The sequence below is a fragment of the Pleurodeles waltl genome, chromosome 11, assembly GCF_031143425.1.
Source record: "Pleurodeles waltl isolate 20211129_DDA chromosome 11, aPleWal1.hap1.20221129, whole genome shotgun sequence".
Taxonomy (NCBI): domain Eukaryota; kingdom Metazoa; phylum Chordata; class Amphibia; order Caudata; family Salamandridae; genus Pleurodeles; species Pleurodeles waltl.
Genome location: NC_090450.1, coordinates 85,457,118 through 85,478,063, shown reverse-complemented (window position 1 = coordinate 85,478,063; position 20,946 = coordinate 85,457,118). Strand labels below are relative to the sequence as shown.

Below are 20,946 nucleotides of genomic sequence, written 5' to 3'. Positions count from 1 at the left end.
CACCTCTTCATGCTCATGGCGGCCAAGGCACTTTAAATTGGTTTGGTTGTGTTAACTGTTTTACTTTTCGTTTTCAGTTTGTGGCAGTTAGGAATTTACAACGCAAATAGTTTAAACTCGAGCAAATGCAAGACCCATTGCATTGCAAATGCTCGTTACTATAGTATTTTAGCCCACTACTAAGGGGTAAACCAATTGTTAAGGGTACTCTGCCCGAGTTTTTTGTCGGAGCTACAGGAGAGAACCTAGAATGAGACAGAGGGCCTTACAAGATCATTTTAGCCAGATTCATGAATGTTTTAATGTTGTAAGTACAGGTGTTAATTTATTTTGAAAAAAGTGCAGTGACCAAAAGCTTTCTTAGAAACCTAGTACTGCCAAAGGGTGGGTATGGCCAATTCAGGAGCTCCCTAATTTTAAAACTAATTTATTCATCTTTCATCCATCACCCTACACTTTCAGTCTCTTTACCTCACTTTTGAAGGTTTTTTTCTTTCTTGCTTTCTCCCTTTGGCACTGTTTTAATATTTTCCTTTCTCCTTTTTTCCTCCCTTATCTGTATTTAACTTTCTTTAAAGTCTGATGGTGAAAACTAATTCGCCCAAAATGAGTGCCTGTGCCCATCACCTGCAACTACCAGCATAAACTAAGCACTGATTAGAAAATTCCATCCACTCACGGACAATGTTCTTTTGTAGGCAAAAACACAAGCATGTTTGTTGGCTAGACATGTTTCAAATAAACCATTGGTAAAGCTACTTACACTGTACCCCATGAAAAACGTTGTTGAGGGAATATAAACTTAAAGTCTCATTACCTTGCTCGTTGCCTGTTTTGTATAACTTTAAATACCCTTTGGAATTTCCATGTAAGTTAATAGTAACTGTGTTAATGTGGGTTTCAGAGCACTTTTTGACTATGACAAGACTAAAGACAGTGGTCTGCCCAGCCAAGGCTTAAACTTCAATTTTGGCGATATCCTGCATGTTGTCAATGCTTCTGACGATGAATGGTGGCAGGCGCGGCAGGTGATGCCTGATGGAGAAAGTGAGGAGATTGGAGTTATTCCAAGCAAGCGGAGGTAAGCAAGCTCAGTTTTTATTGTGCAAGCAGTTTGAAAGAAAATAATCTTTCCTAAATTGTGAAAATAGAAACAAAGCCTCATGGGGGGAACATATTTTTACATTTAAAAGATCTGAGAAAATATTAGGTGAACCTTAGAGAATTATCACCACCAGTTGAACATGATTACTTTTGCAAACAGCCTTCGAAGTATTGTGTTTAAAAAGCAAGGTATTCCTAATATGTTCTGGGTAAACTGTCAGTTTAGACAAAAATTGATTCAATGCCACCCAGGGCTTAATAGAAATTATTTAATAAATGATTTAAAGTTAAAATGTGCACATTAAAATTTAAAATGATTTTTCTGTGAATGCTAACTTTGAGATAAATAACAATGATAATGTTCTTATCACTATCTTTTTCTTAAGTTCTTTATAGTTCTCCTAACTTATATTTCTCATATTTGACTCACCCTGGATCTTTCTCAGAAGACTGGGTGACTTAATTGGATGTTTAAATTGGTTTTATCATTTTTTTGTATACAATTAAGATAATAATCTTAGTACTAACTGACTGACAAACATTTGGCAAATGTGATCTTCAAAAGGTGCCTGAAGAGCAGAGCTTTGTTTAATCCCCTGGCTTGGGACCCTTTTAATAGAAATCACCCTCATGATTTAGAACCAAAAGTATCCACACATTTTCCCTGCTTGCTCAATCCCCTATAAACATCCATATGGTTAGTTCTGTTGGGGTGTAATAGGCATTTCAAAGGCCAATATGGCACAGGAAGTGAGGCCCAGTCATCAGAAGAACTGTCTAAGCTGATATTTTTCAATCACCTCTTCTTGCCTACCTTCGGCTGGCAGTCCTCTTGTCCTCTTCACAGTCTGTGCTTGTCATTTTCAACTGATTATGGGTGGTGTGGAGGAACCTTGGACTACACCGGACCACGTGCATGTATCTATTCCCCCCATATTGTGGTGTCCTGCCCACCAGTTTCATGGTATCACATCGTCTTGAGCCACTTTCTCTAACATGTCTAAAAGGCAGCAACAAACTTACTGGACATCTACAAGCCAGAGATCAGGGTCCTGACTTGACCCTGAAACGAAAATACTCAACTTTCTTGAGGAAGTCTTAAATCCGGAATTCAAATCCACCAAGAGGATTCTTATTTGGATTTATCACTTCCTTTAGAAAATGCCACAGTTAGTGTCAGCAAATGGTTATTTCTTAGTCCATTGCAGTCCATCATATTTTTTCCCCTATTTCATTCCGGACAGAGACCTGTCATATACATATCTGATAGAGACTTCTAGTTGCAGATCCCTTATCTTAGAATTTCCTCAGGCATTAGACTGGATCCAGAGATTTTTTTTTTGAGCAGTACCCCTGCGTGCCGTTAGGTTGGATCGGTCAACTCCGTGAGCATTGTGGTCGCCGTGATGAAGTCAGTCATATATAGACACCACCCCATTGCGCTGACTTCAGTTCTTTCTTTTCGCACCAGCCTACGTGCAGATCCGGAGAAGAGCTACCACAGTAATTTTTTTACTAACTGCAACATTTTGTTGAATTCGTTTTTGATGTGTTCAAATGCGTTGGGGGATGTTCCTTAAAAATGAATTCAAGCCCAGTGACTCCTGCCACCGCATGATGTCGGTGACAGATCCGCACCTTGTGTGCCTCTGGTGTTTGGAGCGCGACAAGGACCAGAAGTCGTGTTCAGTGTGTCAGGCCATGAACCCGAAAGCGGGAGTGGTCCCTAAAGCTCATGGCGGCCCGACACTCAACTCCGTGTCGTTCCCGGTCCTGTTCAAGAGGAAGGTCAGGAAACCAGTCACGGAATCACCACCATTATTCTTCGTCCAAGTTATCTGGACATTTGGGTAAGAAGTTGTCTAAGAAGACGAAACGTTCTTCGACTTCGCCCAGTTGCTCGCATGACGTGATGCAGGAAGAACATCAATGCTCTAGACCTCCCTCTTAGGAGCCTTAGTTTGGGTCCACTCCACGCCTCCCTGATTTTCCAGGAGCCAGGGCTACCCCTGCCCAGCTGATGGAGTTCTATGAGGCCATGTGCCTCATTTGGGCAGCAGGACCCAACCTCTGTGCCTTCGGGCCAAGGGGAGTCAGTGGGGGCCCCCTCGGGTTCAAAGTCAGCGACTTCGGTCCCAACTCCAGAGGGCACCTCAGGGTCCACTTCCGGATCCGTCCCAACGCCGAATGTGACCTTCCCCGGCATCAGGTCAGATGTCGCCGATTGTGCCCACAATCGGTCGATCCTTTACTCATTCCCGATGAGCCGGAGCGACGTCGCTAGACACAGATACCGTTTTCCATGGGCTCTGGTGTGCCAAGGGTTGATCCTGAACTCTCTTACTATGGGTATAGCTATAGGGATAGTGAAGGGGGGGTCGCTGGACCCTTTAGAAGACGGGCTTGAACCTGAACTGGACTGCATGCAGGGTTTGGGTGATGCCAGGCCAGTGGGTTGGACACCTCCCCTGAAACTGGCATGTTCTCTCCCCATACCGTGGCTACGGAGGAGTGAACATCTTATTCTATGGTGGTGAGAAGGGTGGCTGAGGTTTTGAACCTCGAGCTTCCTTCTGAGGAGGTCAGGCCTAACCTAACCGAAGTGCTGCAGCCTGGGGCCTCCATCTCGGAACCCCTTCCTCTCTTCAACATAACAGTTAAGGATGTCTTAATGGGGGCCTGGTCCAAACCCAGCACAGGGGCGCATGTAAATAGGACAATTGCCCGTCGACATCGGCCTGCGCCGGATGACCCAAATTACCTCACCCAACACCCTACGCCTGAGAGCGTTGTCATCCACGATTCTTCATCCTCTGGCTCATTCCCTACTGCACCCTGGGACAGAGAATCAAAAAGACTGGACAACTTAGGGAAGATATTTTCCTCTGCCAGTCTAGCGCTGCGGTCCGTGAACACCACATGCCTTTTGAGCCGCTATGCTCATACTCTCTGGGATAAGGTCGCGCAAGTGCTGCCCCAAGTTCTGGAAGAGGCCCGAAATGTTCTCTCCTAAGCCATGACAGATGGGAGAAAAGCAGCCAAGTTCATGATCCGTTCTGGACTGCATATGACCGACTCACTGGGCAGATTGGTTGCATCAACAGTGGCACTGAGACGCCACGCCTGGTTGAGGACGTTCTGGCTTTTTGGGGGATGTCCAGCAATCCTTGATCCAGTCCTGGATATCTGTCAAGCCGCAGCGTGGGCGTCCTTACATATGTTCACCCAGCACTACTGCCTGGACAGTCAGGTCTGCAGGGACGGCTATTTTGTCTGTTCGGTCCTGCAGGATTTTTTGGTCTGATCTTAGTTCGCAGCCCACCGCCGGGGATGGTATTGCTCTGGTATCTATTCAAAGGTAAAGAATCTGCAACTAGAAGTCTCTATCAGATGTACAAGTTACTTACCTTCAGTAACGATATATCTGGTGGAGACTTATTCTAGTTTCCGATTCCTTACCGACCCGCCCCTCCTTCCTGCACTGTGAACTGATTTCTAGGGACAAGTACTTCCCACTGGCGCATCATTCTCAGTGTTCTTCATGGCTCTGCGCTACTGGCGCGGAAAGTCGTGAAAAGAAACTGTCAGCACGCTGGGGTGGCGCCTATATACGACTGTGATGTTATCACAGTGACCATGACGAAAACGTCACCCGCGGAGTCGACCGACACCACCTAACTGCACGCAGGGGTACTGCTCAAAGAAAAAATCTCCGGATCCAGTCTTGCACCTGGGGAAATTCAAAGGTAAAGAATCTGCAACTAGAATATGTCTCTACCGGATATGTTGCTACTGAAGGTAGGTAACTTGTAAATCAAACTAAATTTCGCTCCAAAAGGAACAGTCTGCCCAAATGTCTGGGCCAGATTTCCTCTAGACAGGAACACAAACACCCCCGGTTTGCTTTCATCCTTATTGGGGTTCATCTGGGTGGTGGTGCTTGAGTCCTATCGCACAGTGAGCATGGGACCCTCGTACCTTTTGCACTTATGGAGTCTCTTTTAGAGAAACAAAAAGTGGTGCGTGGAATGCTCAAGTTAATCTGCGGCACTGATAAATACTTGATAATGTATTCTAATACGTTGCTTTTTAGCCAACTGTCCACCTTTAGAGCAGCTATAAGCGAACCAGTGTTGGTCCTGCAACAGTGTGCTTGATAGTGTTTCTGGCTCGAGGTAGGGCCTGGCCTGGCCATACATGCTTGGCTATTCCTATTGGAGCATGACAGAGTCTAATTTTTCATATAGCTGGTCTTTGACTGGAGGGAACTTTGGTGCAAAAACATCTTTGAATTGGAACTATGGTCTTTATTGTTAGGATAGTACGTATTCCCTTTCCTGCCCTTCGGAGGTTAGAAATACATGACTTGGATGCCATCTCTTCCACTTGATGTGGAAAGAATGGCAGCCTTGATATGCATCTAGATTTGAACCACTTCGCAAACTTGAAGTACATTTATAATAGTGATTGGGTTTCATACAAGAGGATTCTGTTTTGTACAATCTTCTTGGCCATTGCATGAGTACCTTGTTTCAGTTAAAAGATGTTATTTTAATACCAAGTATCAAAGAAGCATTATGGAACATTGAAAAAATTATCTTATGTTTCTAAACAAAATTTTATGAGCACCAACAGTCTCAACTGAGTTGGGTTCCCTACAGCTGAGTATGAAATCAATGTTCACTTAATTTCTGGACAAGGTAAAGATAATAATGGCGTATGGCGGTGCTTTGATATTCTGTAGTTTATTAGCGGTATTTCCCATGGTCAACCATGCCATCCACCTTAGCACATAGTATGATGGTCTGTGCATTCAGATACAGCCTTTGATTGGGTAAGCAACAAACAACAAGTAATGGATGAGTGCGTGAGGCCACTAACCGGTCCATTTTTTTGCCCACTATGCCCCTTTAGACAGACACGTTCAACAGGCAAATAAGTCTTGGTCCTGCTTCAAAAGGAACAGCCAGGCCAGGTCCCCTCCAGACCGGAACTCAAGCAATACCAGACTAGAATTTGAGGGACCAGAGTTTGTGTGGAACATATCTTTAGGCATAATATAATTTTTCTGTAGACTTACCATTAAATATGGCCCTGTTTGAAAAATCAAAGACTATCTGGAAAGCGCAGTCTTAGTCAACCTTCCAACCCGAGCCTGGAAATCGGAGAGATTGCAATACACAAACCTCCGATGAGTTTCTTGAGGGTAACGATCAGTCCTTTAGAACTACAGGATGATTTGTATTAGTGAGTTCTGAAGTCTTTCTCCGCTGGTGAACACATGAAATGCACAATATATGTGGTAGAAGGCTTTATAAAAAAAATAATGTTCTAATCTAGTGCAGATTATATGAATAAATGTTATGTAAATGGAGACAATAGCGGCAATAAAACAAACTGTTAATCAATATATTAAAAATAATTGTTACAATGTTGGTGGTGTTAAAGATCAAAGCATTGAATGTTTAAATCCAATTTAATATGAAGGCCTTCCTTTTCTAGCCTCTAGGCAAGCCTTCTTATCACGTGCCCTTTTGAGTTGTTTTCTTTACTGGCCTCTCACATGAGCAACCTGGGTCTATAATAAAGATGTTTTCAGTCAACTGCTGGGATTTGGGAAGGTTGCAGTCCATCTCTATGATGCTGTTTCAAGCTGTGGAAAAGCATATAGTGCACGGTTGCAAGTGTCTGTGGCTTTCAGTTAGGATGTTTGCAGTACACAGCTCGCATGAAGCTTTCAAGTGTAATTATTACTAAATAAAGCACACATTTCTAAATGAGAAATGTGCATTCGAATACATGAATAAATACAGGGGACATAAGCAGAAAACACAAGGCTTTTGTCAACAATGTGTGACAGTTAAAGTCACTGAAGTTTATTAAGTAAGGTTACTTTAGTATCGACATAGACACACTACAGTGAATGGAGTTTTTTTGTTTTTTTGACTGTTTCTTTAGAAACATTATAGACTATTTGTAGTGTCTGGAATGTGTTCAGAGGAAGGTATCTTTAGCGACAGTGACTGGTGTTTGTTCATTTTAGATGGGCTCTGGCGTCCTAATATAGCTCAGTTAAAAAATACTGTAGTTAGTGTAATCCAGTATATAGAACACATTGCACCACTTTGTTGTTCAGTCTAGTGGATCATAGAAGTTTAGGTTCTCCACTCTTGCTGTTCCAACAGTTTTTATGTCCATCTTGACTCAGTGTCTAGGTATGTGTTTCTGAAATGGTAATTCTCTCCCTTGTTCAGTAAACCTCACCATATGGAAATATTTGATATTGATTGTTAAAATCAAAGATGCGTTTATGATAACATCAGTGTCAATGGGTACAATCAATTTTACTCTTATATTATGTTTTAAGAAAAACTTTAATGTAAAAATCAATTCACTGTCTGAGTCTCTTGTCTTGCATGGTAGGTTATGTCATTTTCAAAGTCATTCTACCCATTATTGTGTTTCCTTTATTGAAAGCCTGATTGTTGGTGACACTCAAGTACCAAAGTGGAATCCTGAAATTCACAGACTTTCTTACAACAAGTCTAATATAGTATTTGTTTCAGGGTTGAGAAAAAAGAACGCGCCCGGTTAAAGACTGTGAAATTCAATTCAAAGGCACGGGGAGACAAAGGGGTGAGTGGAAAGTAGGCTTTAGTGAAATGCTCATTACTTTGTGGATAAAAATAAAAATGTGTTCCTTTAATGTGTTTTCAGCTTATGCTTCTTCTAATATTGCACGTTTGACTGTAGCTAACCAGTGTTGGGCAGGAGTAACCTCAGCAATCCACATGGCATCCAGATAAAATCCTTTAAACTCTCCAGGGATTATATTCGTGGAGTGAGATAGAATCAAATTGACAACAGCATGAAGAAAGTTAAATTGTGGTTTAAGTAGCCAATCATTTTGGTACTAGGTAAATTTTTGGTCACAAGAGCAGCATCAATATATATAAAAATTCAAGTGTATTTAATAGTTTTGTAATGGCAGGCTATTTTATTAATCCTTCAACACTGCCATGTTTTTTACACTTTTTTGTCTGCTAGTCCACATGGTAACATTGTAGACTCCACAGTCGACCATCCCTGTATGTTTCCCCTTTGCATGTTCACACAATGTTTGTCTCTCAACTGGCCAGCACTAAAGGCAGCCAAGATAGATTTGTAAGAAGAAACTAAATTACTGTTAAACCTCGGTTAGGGGAACTGAGCCCCACGGGTCAGGCAAAGAAGGTTTGTGGGCCATAAGCAAGATGCCTTGAATTTGGACTCAGTCTGACATGACAGTGAGCATCTGATTATGTGCTAGATTTTGGCAACTTTATTACTCCAAGGAAGTTCTAGGCACACACAGTAAATATTTTGAAAGGTTTGCTGAAAAGCAGAATTACACCTACGTTAAAAAGTTATATTTCCTAAAAACCTGTGCTTTGAAAGATTCTAGAGTTGGGGAAAAATAACCATTTATCAATGGGCGCTTTTTAATAAAGTGCCCTTGTTTTATTCATCCTTGTGTGAAACAGTTTTATGCAGGTGATGTCACGCTATTTTGAAAAGGTAGCAGCTATTTTTATATTTTCAGCTACTTTGAGGATAAACATCTTGAAAATGGGGAAAAACCTGTAACTTAACCTTCATTGGTGGTTGTTTGACATGGTTTTCCTACCTTAGCACTGCCCAGGGTGTCTAGCTTGCCATGTATTTAGTTCTTCAAGGCCTGCTTTTATCATTCCTGGCTTAGATGAGTCAGAGTATAGACCACTGATCAGGGACAACCATAAAACAGCAGGAATGGCAGTATCTTCAAAGCAGGTAGTGCCAAACACATGAACATGAGCCTGATTTGAGACTTTAGTCGTATATTAATTTTCTTTCTTTGCTTTGCACATTTCACATATTGAGTGATGTTCACTAAAAGCCTGCATACACAAACGTTGTACAGTAATAAACACACGCTTAAATTGGTAAAAACAAAATATACACTTTAAGAAAATTATTGCTTTCCTTCACATATTTTTTGCGTATGACATCAGTTGTTCCAGCGGCCCATATTACCTCACAACTGAGATTTAACTTGATTGGTTTGTTTTGTGATACGTAGTGTTTGAGCAACACAAATGGTATGTTTGCATTTTCAAACAGTGATGGGGTGCATCCTCTGTTTAGAGAACATCATTCATTCCATTCACTCACATTCTTTGAGAAATTCTTCACTAACATCAAGTAAATAGGGTTTAAAATGTTCACATTAATTTTTGTTATGTTTGTAAGAACAATGCAGGTTCACACGTGGGTACTTACTGATGTAAATCTCTAGGGTATAACAGTCAATCCAATAGCAAAAGAAGGTCACACCCCTTCAGATGGCTATTTAAATAATCTCTGTTTAAGCAATATGAAAAATTATATAGGGGTACACCCAGGAGTGACGGAAGCCCAAACTCTGGAAGTAATCTTAGCAACCTGTGAGCACTGTGAAATCCAGTCAAGGAGATGTCCTACCCTGGAGATGCAGCTAACATTCCATCTGTGTACATTATTTAATAGGGGGCTTCACCCATTAGTGGTAGTTGTGGAAGAGTAGTTCTTCCATAATAAAGCTTAGGGGTTCTCATAGCAAAATAGGTGGTAAGACCAATTCCAGCGATGTGTTTGACATCTACCCAAAGGTCAATTATGCACAGAATAGGAGACTCCATGTTTCCTGGGACCATTAGTGTGTGACCTAACCTGAGGTCGATTAAGGGCTGTTAGCTAGCAAGTTTGGTATTATCAAATTCTATCACTTATCTACATGGTTACACGGACTCTGTGAGTTAGTATACAGGCTTAGTGACGTGGAGAACTGAGATCAAGTTGCTCAACTCTAATGTGCACAACAGTGTGATATTTAAAGTCTTTGTTCTGTGATGCTGTGGTTTTTTTAAAGTTTTTTTTTTTTTTTTTTTTAACAGTGGAGCCAGTGTGATTGGTGATTGTTTCCAGGGTTGTGTTGGTAATGGTTTTCTTTGATTTTGGAATATGGTGGTTTTTCATATCTGTATCCATTTTAGCCCCACTTCTGTACCAGGCCCTAATATGGCCAAGCAGGTGATTAGCCATCTTCCTCACATGCCCTTAACCAAAGGACAAACAGCTGGTGGAATGAAATTACTCAATATATTCTGCAGATCTGTGTCTCACCTTACAAAGTCCATATTATGAGTTTACCAGGTTTTGGTGCAAGGACATGAGGCATTGGAATGTTTGCTAAATTGGGGTAGGTGGGTGGGCGGGCGGTAAGATGCAGATGTCATCTAAACTGTGATGCTAAAGAGGTTTGATGGGGGCTCGCCTGTGCTTCTTACTACAATGATATTATCAGATGTGAATGAATTATGTAGTCCAGACACCGCACAACTGGTCATGGGAGGTAACACTCCAGGTTGGATATCACAACTCGTAATGAGAGCCATAGGAATTATTGTAACTGTGGCTCATCCAGTCAGTTACTTTGAACAGTTAGGTTAAGGTGGTATACAGTCAGTCAGTTTCTCCCAGATTTTAGGGGTGGAAGGTGGACTAGTTGATAGAATGCTTTCAAAAAGAGTACGTAACAGCCAGGATTGATTTATTGGTGAATTGGATGGAAACAGTAATTCCTAGAGATAGGTTTTGTTAGGCTGTAGAATGCTGATATGTTGGATAGGGATGTTTTTTGATCCTGTGTGCTGCTGTATTAACATGTCGGTATAATTGGCAAACATTTGGAAATCTAATTTATGCCTCTGAGATTGCCCAGCCAGAGGCAGCAGATGGATATTTAAAAAGAGTGGAAAAACATATCCTTGCATTAAACCGCTGTCAATATACGTTGAGGAAAATGATAAATATAGGTCACCTTATCATTGGAGATTTCTCTGGATATGGATATACTTTTTTAAAGGCAGATCCGAGCTGTGTGCTGATGTTTTCTTAGGTCTGGGTTAACTCAGATAAGAGTGCCTGGCATAATAGTCTTCATTCATAAATAGGACTTGGACTTGGCTTAGTGTGCACAATTTGCCCTGATAAAGCTTAACAGACTACTAAAATATAACATTTTAGTTCAATAGAGCCACTAAATTATTGTAGATCTGAAACAGATTTGTAGAGCTTTTTCCACATTTAATGTTCAGCCTTGTAGTGTGTTTTTTGGTCTTGTGATTGCAAGTTTGTTCCCTTCAGTGTCTATCCAGAACCCTGCGTGGTATATTGACTTTTAAGGTGTGCTAGATTTCCATTAGATGGCTCTTTGGCACCCCGGAGATGGTTGGTGAACCAATTTTCCTTTCCTTAATATAAAGTTTCTGCAGGGGTTGCCAAAGGCAGGTCTCAGGCAGCTCATATAAACAAGCATATGTTGGGTTTCCCCTAAACACTGTGTGAGGAGGCAGGTAAGCAGCGATCCAGTGTCAGTCATGTTATATGTCTGTCCTTAATTGTGAGCATTGAAAGGATCTGTCCTGCTTGTATTCCAAGATCTCGAGTTTTAGGATTGTGTTAAGGAACAGATTGGGCTACTGAACTGTGATGTTCATCATGTTTTCAGTGGTCCATGGAGTGGAAATATTGGCAAAATTGTCTACTCAAATGATTACAACTTAGAAAATCCGCTTCAATGGATTCCCACCTCATTCTGAACAATTTCCAGACAGTGGTAGTGTCCAAAGAATCAACTTTCTCAGATACATTTAGCTACAGCAGAGCCACCTGACATACTAGTAGGCAAGGTGTTGAATGTTTTCATAAACACTAACCAATAGAATATAATGTTTGACTGGAGTAAAATCCTGATGTGAATGCATTTCGGATGTTCTCTTAATCTAGGCTTTAACGTGGCCAGTTACATAATTTCCCATCACAACTAAAGGAAAATCTTAGGAGAGGATGTGAAAAACTAGACTCTTCTTACAGAGTGCCAGTTTTTTTCCTCTGTAATAGCTAATCTTTTAAACATTTTCAGTCTTGTATGTTACAATTGCTTTTATATCTGTATTTCAGACATATATTGAAGCAGGACTGTTTGGTCAAGGATCATTTTTGTGGTACAAGTCGAGTTTTCTGTGTCCAAGCTTAATTTTGATCTTACTGAAGAGAGAAGAATGGCAGGCAGATGGCCCTGTGCATGTAACTGTTGCACGGCAGCACTATGGTTTATTGAAATGATAGCACTTAATTGTGACTCAATTATTACCGGCAACTAATTGATAGTAAATATTTAAAAGAAGGCTAGGTAATCTTGTGATGTCAGCTATATTTGCTGCAAGGGATAAGGTTATTGGATACAACCGATAGTCTGTCTCATGGTTTGGCCACCCATTATTCTTAAACTGGATTTCTCCATATTTCTCATTAATATCCTTGGTGGTACCGATTTTTCCAGCCTGGGAAGGATGAGAGGCTAAGCGAGCCCACAATTATTCAAATGTTGGATAGGTGTCTCGGTCATCACTAAAATAGCTTATTGTTTGGGTTCTCCTGGCTCTGGAATGTGGTTTGTCACATTTCTTCAAACACACACACACACCTGGTACACATAGCACAAATTAAAGTAATCGTTTGGAGGCCAGAGACCATCTGTTCTGTTTGAAAATGCAAAGATGCAGTACTGCTGAATTTTCGTTGAATAACAGAGGTAACAATCTAGTACACAAAGCATGTCCAAACTTGATTCAACCATTCGGTTAATAATAGCAAGGCACTATCCTCGGGCTTTAACCCTTGAGCTTTGATGTCATAAGCTGAAAATTAATACCTAAGATTTAGGTACTGTCCAAAGCAATACATGTTCACAGACAAAGTTTTAAAGTGTATCCATATATTATCGCAGTGCACTTAAATATGTGTTAATTAGTGCCTCCCTCTGGTGCTGTCTAATTATTTTGTCAATATGTGTGGAAATTACGAACATTTCATAGTAATGTACAAGAGACATGTTGTGTTACCTACTTGTTTGTAATAGTTTGGGCACATTGCCATTCTGGTATGATGGTATGTTTCCTGCAATTAATGGTGAATTTGTTGATGTAACTGCTTTGAATATCCTCCTGTGCCAGAACTCTAAATATCTAAGTATGTTATTCAGATGCCACAAGCTCTTAAGTGTACCGTGACTCATACGACCTGTCTTCTAGTACTGCCTTAAAGCAAGCCCACTCTGTTACACCTGCAAGTGATGCAAAGATGTGGAAATCAAGTACATTTTGCTTTTATGTTTGCTAAAACTAGCTGTAAGCCATTTTATCTGTTGCCAAAATTCACAACACTCCTTATGATTTCTTTTTAAAGGTTTTATGTAGTCTTGAGAACTAGAGCTCTCAGTATTTACTCTCTTTGGTAAGCATCAGAAACAAGGTGAAGAAATTACAGAAATCTGTGTTATATAACAAAGTATGTACTTGGTTACTTGTGACTCATTGTGGTCACAAACAAAAGCTTTAACACACCGAGCCTAGATTTCAGCAGTATTTTTCCAAAGTCTACATACAGGGTTCTGTCTCATCTTATAACACATCCTTTATTTCTCCAAGGGCTATATTCAAAGTGCCTTCTTCGGCATGGGTGTGAAAAAACAAATGCTAAACTGCTTCCATGCAGTGTTTCTCAGATGCACAGTAAATCTCAGGAAGACCTATTGTTAAGTTAACTTCTCTTATCAGAAGCTCATTGGATTAAGAAGTGTTCTAGGTATAGACCATCTAGCTTCAGGATTTGAAAACAGTTGTACAAGTTATCACTAGTGCAGCCTGCTTTTCATCAGGCACTTCATTGTAATTACAATCCATTGATTGGCTAGTAAGCTTACAAGCATACCATAGTGTATACAGTGATAGAATTATAAACTTCCTGCTTATCTGCGTAAATCTCTCAACATAAAATGGCCAGTGTATTTTGCCTTCTCCCTTTCTTCACAATAAACACCCATGCAGCATTTAAACGTATCTTCACAGCTTATTGCATACTCATATGTAGAATAGGGTTCAATAGTGTAGGAGAGGAGGATGAGTGCACAGTGAAGGTGAGGAACTTCACCACTAAACAGAATTTTGCTGATGCTGCATCGAAACCACCTTTTCAATTTCTTCAACTTAGAAATATTTTGATAAGTGTATATGTATTGCCTTTATGCAGCAATATTTGCAGGGCAGTTAGTCTGCCCTTAGAAAATATCAGGATGAAATAATACTTCACGTTCTCTCGTTGGGGATTCCCATGTATAGTCATAAGTGCTGAATAGTTTTGCCTGCCTGCAGGGACCCCGGAGCACTGTTCTGAAGTTGTTTTCAGAAGTGTCGATGTTCGCCTTTCTTCAGGAAGGCCTGCAAAGTCATTAAGAAAGTCAAAATGCAGCCTAAAGGAGAGGCTACACAGGTCAAAATGCTTCATCCTACTTAGTTGAAAAAGGGTACTGTAAAGTAGATACGCATTAAAATGCATGGATATTCTAAAGATTTTGCAGAAAAAATCTTTCACAACCCTTTTTGCAGTGTTATAAGGATGAAGGAATGCAGGGCAGTGTAGCCCATACGCTGCCATTATACAGAATGAAAATGAAGCTGTGCCTTTAAGCGCAGATGGTCCTCCCATATTCCATCATGCTTAGCAAGAGGAAGTTACCAGTTATTTTTTCCGGCTCCTTCTGACAGGAACCTGAAGCACTGAACTCCACCTATTTATAGGTTTTTTCACAAAAATTTCCGATCAAATCATTTTGATTACACTTTTACTTGACGTTTTTCAACTTGCGTGAGTATTTTCTGTCTTTTTTTGTAAAATCCTGACAGAAATGTTGGGCTTTTTTTTCCAGCCAAAATGCCTTCACCTTTTCACAAGTGCCCTCGCTGTGGCAGAAAGAAGGCCAAAACAGACCCACACAAGGTCTGTATTATCTGCCTTCAAGCTTCACATATACCAGATGCCTGTGAGATATGTAACAACTTCTTCAGATGCACCCTGCCTGACAGGGAGAAAATGCACCTCGAGGCCAAAGAGGACAGCAGATGAAAAAACAGCCTACTGGTAGGACCTTAGAGCGAGGGGAAGGTCAGTCTTCCACCAGGGCTCTCAGTTCGTCGACCATGGCAGGTAGAACACGCAGCTCTGGTCAAGAACGATGCAGGTCCTGGGCGACATCGAGAACATTGACGTCGAGGCAAGTAACAGCACCGACATGTTCGCCGTTGAGAGCAAGCTCGCCAGAAAGGAAGCGACATTTTACTTCCCTCAAACCAGAAGCGCAGCAAAGAATTCAGAACCTTCCATTTACAGGTTCTACTCTGTTTGGGTCTCACGCGGATGATATGTCTAGAAAGAAAGCAGAACTAGACACTCTTAAGGCTGTAAGCATTGAAAAACCGAAGTCTTTCCGTCGCTACCACTGCAGGTTTTCCTCACAAAGAATCCAAACTCTGCAGTGGGTGCCACCAAGATCTCAGCAGCGATGGCACCAGAGACCGTATCAAACTCAACGCAAACAGATATGGGGTCAATCCACTCCACAAATTCCCCAAGGAGGATGTCAAACATCTGCTTCCAAACCCTGAATCTTTAATTCCCCCTCTTCCGTTACCCACTCTGGTAGGGGGAAGTATTTTGCATTACCTGGAAGAGTGGCATCACATAACATCAGACGCCTGGGTTTTGAATATTGTGCAGAATGCCTATTGACTCACCAATCCTCCACCTTCTACTCCACCGAAGCCATCCAGATTCCACCTCAATGCTCTCAAGGTAGAGGTCAAAATCCTTTTACAAAAGAAGGTGATTCAACCAGTTTCCACAGTTCAATGGGGAAAATGAATCTACTCAAAGTACTTCCTAGTGCCAAAAAAGGTCAAGCACGAATTCAGACCCATTCTCGATCTAAGAATAGCCAACAAATGGATTCGGAAGGAGACGTTCAGAATGCTGTCTTTGCATCTGAGCTACCCCAGCTTCACCAGAGAGATTGGCTCTGTTCCATAGATCTTCACAATGCTTACCTCCACATTCCCATTGCCAGAAAACATAGGAAGTTCCTAAGCTTTCTTGTGGAACAAGACCATTACCAATATGCGTGCTCCCTTTCGGCCTCACGTCAACACCAGAAAGTTCTCCAAATGCTTGGCGGTGGTGGCAGCCCATCTAATAAAACATTGAATCTTTGTCTGTCCCCATCTAGACGATTGGCTCATAAAGGCATCCACATCTCAAAAGGCCCAACTGTATTTCAACTGGACCTAACAACTTCAATGACTGGGCCTTCAGGTCAACCTCACCAAGTCAACGCCATCATCTGTCCAGAGGTTGCACTACTTAGGCGCCACCATCAACACCATTCAAGCAGAGGTGTTTCCTTCGGAGGAGCGACGTTCATCGATCCTTTGGAAATGTCAAGCTTCCGAGAGAGTGCCTCAGTCACCGGCAAGAATAGTCTTGTCTCTCCTAGAGTCGATGGCGTCTTGCATCTACCACACTCCCAGTGCTCGTCTCCACATGAAGCCTTTGTAGGAGTGCCTGGAAAACCCATTGAATCAGCTGATGGGCACATGGGAGGACAGGATTACGCTCTCTCTACATGCAATACAATTTCTCAAGTGGTGGCATTCTCCGAACAATCTCCTGAAAGGGATACCATTCCACCAACAGGTTCCCACACAGACGATATTCACAGACGCATTGTTACTCGGATGGGGTGCCCATATGGATCATCTACAGATTCAAGGCTCTTGATCTCGGAAGGAGAGATCGTATCACATAAATCTCCTAGTGCTATGTGTAGTCCACCTCGCACTTAAAGCCTTCCTTCCTGCATTCACCACAAACTCTCTGCTTCTTCAAACAGACAATACAGCCACCATATACTACTTGAAGGGGGTACCAGATCCAGGACTCTTATCTCTGGAGGCTCAAATAATCTGGAACTGGCTTCTATCCAGGAACTTAACAATAACAGCGACTCACCTCCCTGGCATATAGAATGTTCAGGCAGACTTACTCAGCAGAGCAATAGACAAAAACCATGAATGGGTTCTGCACGACGACATCATACACTACATCTTCTCTGCATGGTGCACCCCTTCTACAGATCTATTCGCAACAGCAGAAAACACAAAATGCCTAGACTTTGCCTCCAGTTATTATCATCCAGGGACACTGGGGAATGCCCTATGGATAAACTGGTCAGGAAAATTTCTTTACGCTTTTCCACTACTTCCCCTGTTCCCGGCAGTCCTGATCAAACTGTCCCACTCCAAAACCAAAATGATACTTATCGCTCCGGAATGACTCCGGCAGTGGTGGTTTCTGGACCTTCTCCGCTGGTCACTCTGTGCACATCTCAGACTGCCATGCAGGCCAGACCTTCTCACGAAATTTGAAGGTCAGATGAGACATCCTAATCTCACATCATTGAATTTGACAGCATGGCTCCTGAGCTAGTGCAGCATGGTCACCTTAACATTCCTCAAGACTGCATGGACTTTCTAAGAGAGGCAAAGCGACCTTCTACCAGATCAGCATATGCCTTAAAATGGAAAAAGTTCTGCATGTGGTGTCTGGACAACAACATGCGGAGAAGATGTTATTATTCCGTATCTATTGCAGCTAGCAAACTCTGGCTTCCAACTGTCATCCATCAAAGTATACCTGACCGCTCTGACTGCATACAGGAATAGTCCTTCACAAAACTCTTTAAAATTCCAGTCATTAAAGACTTCCTAGAGGGGTTAAAGAAGATTTTTCCTCCTACTAGACGACATCCTCCTCCATGGGAGCTTAATACAGGACTTTCATGTCTAATGCAACGTTCCTTTTACCCATACACAAGACAACTCTCCAACATCTCACTTGGAAAACTGCCTTCCTTGTAGCAATTACTTCAGCTTGCAGGGTTAGTGAGATCCAGGCCCTTTGTGCTCAGGAACGCTGTACAGTTTTACATTCCACCAAGGTTGTATTAAGAACACATCCAAAAGTTCTACCGAAAGTTATCTCGGACTTTCTTGTAAACCAGACTATCTCTTTACCAACTTTCTTTCAGAACCTATCTACTCCTGCAGAGAGAACATTTCACTCTGGATGTGTAGAGGGTTTTAAAATTGTATCTAAACAAAACTAAATCCTTTTGCAAGTCACAACAGCTGTTCATTAGCTATGGCACAGTTCGAACAGGCCTGGCCCCCTCCAAGCAATCTTTGTCCAGATGGATTGTTTCATGTATTTTGCTCTGTTACCAGCTAGCCAATAAGTCCCTTGATGGCAGACCTAAGGCACATTCCACTAGGGCCAAGACGGCCACAGCTGCATTAATGAGAAACATTCCGTTAGCAGATATTTGCAAAGCAGCTACATGGAGGTCTGTCCACACCTTTACTAAGCATTACTGTCTTGATTCTGATACTAGGACAGATGCTCAAGTAGGACAGGCTTCTCTTAGAAAAAAATCTCTTTGCATTAATAAATATCACTCTATTCTGTCTACTCAGGGGGAAGGGCATGCTAATCTATTCAGGGCATTATGACTATACATGGAAATCCCCTACGAGAGAAGGAATAGTTTCTTACCTATAACTCCAGTTCTCTCGTAGGGGTATTTCCATGATGATCATAAGCGACCCTCCCTCCTCCACGGTGGAATTGACATAATAATTTTAATAATGATTGATAATTCACAGACTCCTTCATCTCAGCTAGTAAAGCCTACAGAAAGAACTGAGGTAACTGCCTCTTGCTAAGCATGATGAGATATGGGAGAACCATCTGCTCTTAAAAGCAAAACTTCATTTTCATTCTGTATAATGACAGCCTATGGGCTACACTGCCCTGCATTCTTATATAACATTGCAAAAAGGTTTGTGAAAGATTTTTTTCTGCAAAATCTTTAGACTATCCATGCATTTTAATGCGTATCTACTTTACAGTACGCTTTTCAATCAAGTAGGATGAAGAATTTTGGCCTTTGTAGCCTCTCCTTTAGGCTGTATATTGACATTCTTAGGTGACTTTGCAGGCCTTCCTGAAGAAAGGCGAACATCAACATTTCTGAAAACAATTTCAGAACAGTGCTCCGCGGTCCCCGCAGGCGAGTAGAACTATTCAGCGCTTATGACTATCATGGAAATGCCCCTATGAGAGAACTGGAGTTACAGGTAAGAAACTATTCATTTTCTGTTTGTTCCAATATTCCAAAAAGGTATTTTCAAAGTCGCATTAGTTGAAGTAGAACATCTTACCCTTGGACGACAATCTCTTTCACAGAATCCACGACTGTTGGCGTGATAAATATCCATACCTACTAATTTATCATTTTCGGGCGACACAGCCTTCTTTGCTGTTTTTAATTGTGTTTTTAAATTTATTTTATTGCATTTGATAGAGACTTCTAGTTGCAGATTTCTTACCTTAGAATTTCCCCCAGGTGTCAGACTGGATCCGGAGATTTTTCTTCGAGCATTACCCTTGCGCATTGGTAGGTGGCATCGGTTGACTCCCCGGGTGGTGTTGGCGTTGTAGTTGCCTTGATGACATCAGTAGTAGTACATAGATGCCGCCTCAGTGACATCAGTTCGTTTTTTTGCCGCCACGGGCTGATCCTAATAGAGTTACCCTGGTCTCTTTTTGACGGACTTCAATCCTTTTGTTGAGTTTTTCGTGAGTTTTTTTGCTGTGTCGAGGATGTCCCCAAAGACCGGTTTCAAGACGTGCGAGGACTGTCACCACATAATGTTGGTGACTGATCCGCATTGGGTTTGTTTGTGGTGCCTGGAGCACAGCCACGACCCGAAGTCGTGCTCCGAGTGCCGGGCCATCAACCTGAAGGCCTTGAGGGAGCATTTTCTCAAGCTCATTGCAACCCGGCGCTTGAGACTGCGTAGGTCCCAGTTACGCTCGAGAGGAAGGTCTCGAGACCATTTGCGAGCCACAACCACTATTCGTCTTACTCCAAATGTTCGGGCACTGGTAAGAAGACGATGTCGAAGAAGTCCCGTCACCCTTTGGCTTTGCTCTGTTGCTCGGCTGATGCGATGCGGGAGGAGCATCGATGCTCTAGGCCTCAGTCTTCAAACCCTGCGCCTGGGTCCGCTCCGCGCTTCCCTGAAATGCCAGGAGCCTGAACGACCCCCGCCCAACCAGAAGAGTTCTGTGAGGCCATGCAACTCATTTTTGGGTGGACGGACCCCAATACGGCACCTTCAGGCCCAAGGGTTTTGGTCGAGGGGACTTCGGGTTCCACGCCGGCGGCTTGGGCTCCGGCAACAGAGGTCCCTTGCGGATCCACACCGATGCAGGTCGTACCACTGAGACTTTCCCCGGTGCAGGTTCGATTGTCAACACTCCAGACAGCAGTAGTGGCCACTATCCATGTCGACCCGATCCTCATCCCTGACGACTGGATATTGGAGTGGCATCGGCCTACGCCGCCTCTGTCCTCGATGGGGCTTACTCACCCCAGGTCGGATTTAGACCCTTTTCCCCATGGGTACGAATTTGGGGAAGGATTGGAGGGGTCCCTGGACCCTTATGAATACCAGGATGACCCATCTTTGGACTGGGCACAGGAAATGGGGCGAGGCCAGTGGACTGGACACTTCTCCAGACGCTGGCATGCTTTCTTCTCCTAATGTGGCCATGGCGGAGGGAGTAAATTATGCTATGGTGGTCAGTAGGGCGGCTGAGGTCATTAGCCTTGAGCTACCTACTGTAGAGGTCAGGTCCAATTTCCTGACCGAGGTGCTTCAACCAGGGGCTTCCACATCTGACGCCCTTTTGCCATTCAATGAAGCCCTCACCGATGTCCTTTTGGGTTCTTGGTCCTAACCCAACACAGGGGCTCCTGTGAAT

General features: G+C 42.5%; 1 protein-coding gene across 8 annotated transcripts in view; it reads left to right on the top strand.

Annotated features, from left to right (window-relative positions):
- The window catches only part of DLG1 (discs large MAGUK scaffold protein 1), a 953,275-nt gene that overhangs the window by 776,728 nt on the left and 155,601 nt on the right, over positions 1-20,946 (top strand). For all 8 annotated transcript variants that reach the window (XM_069213151.1, XM_069213153.1, XM_069213149.1 and 5 more), the window contains 2 exons: positions 905-1,081; positions 7,671-7,740. In XM_069213151.1, coding sequence (XP_069069252.1) covers positions 905-1,081; positions 7,671-7,740 — 247 coding nt within the window. The remainder of the gene's footprint in view (positions 1-904; positions 1,082-7,670; positions 7,741-20,946) is intronic.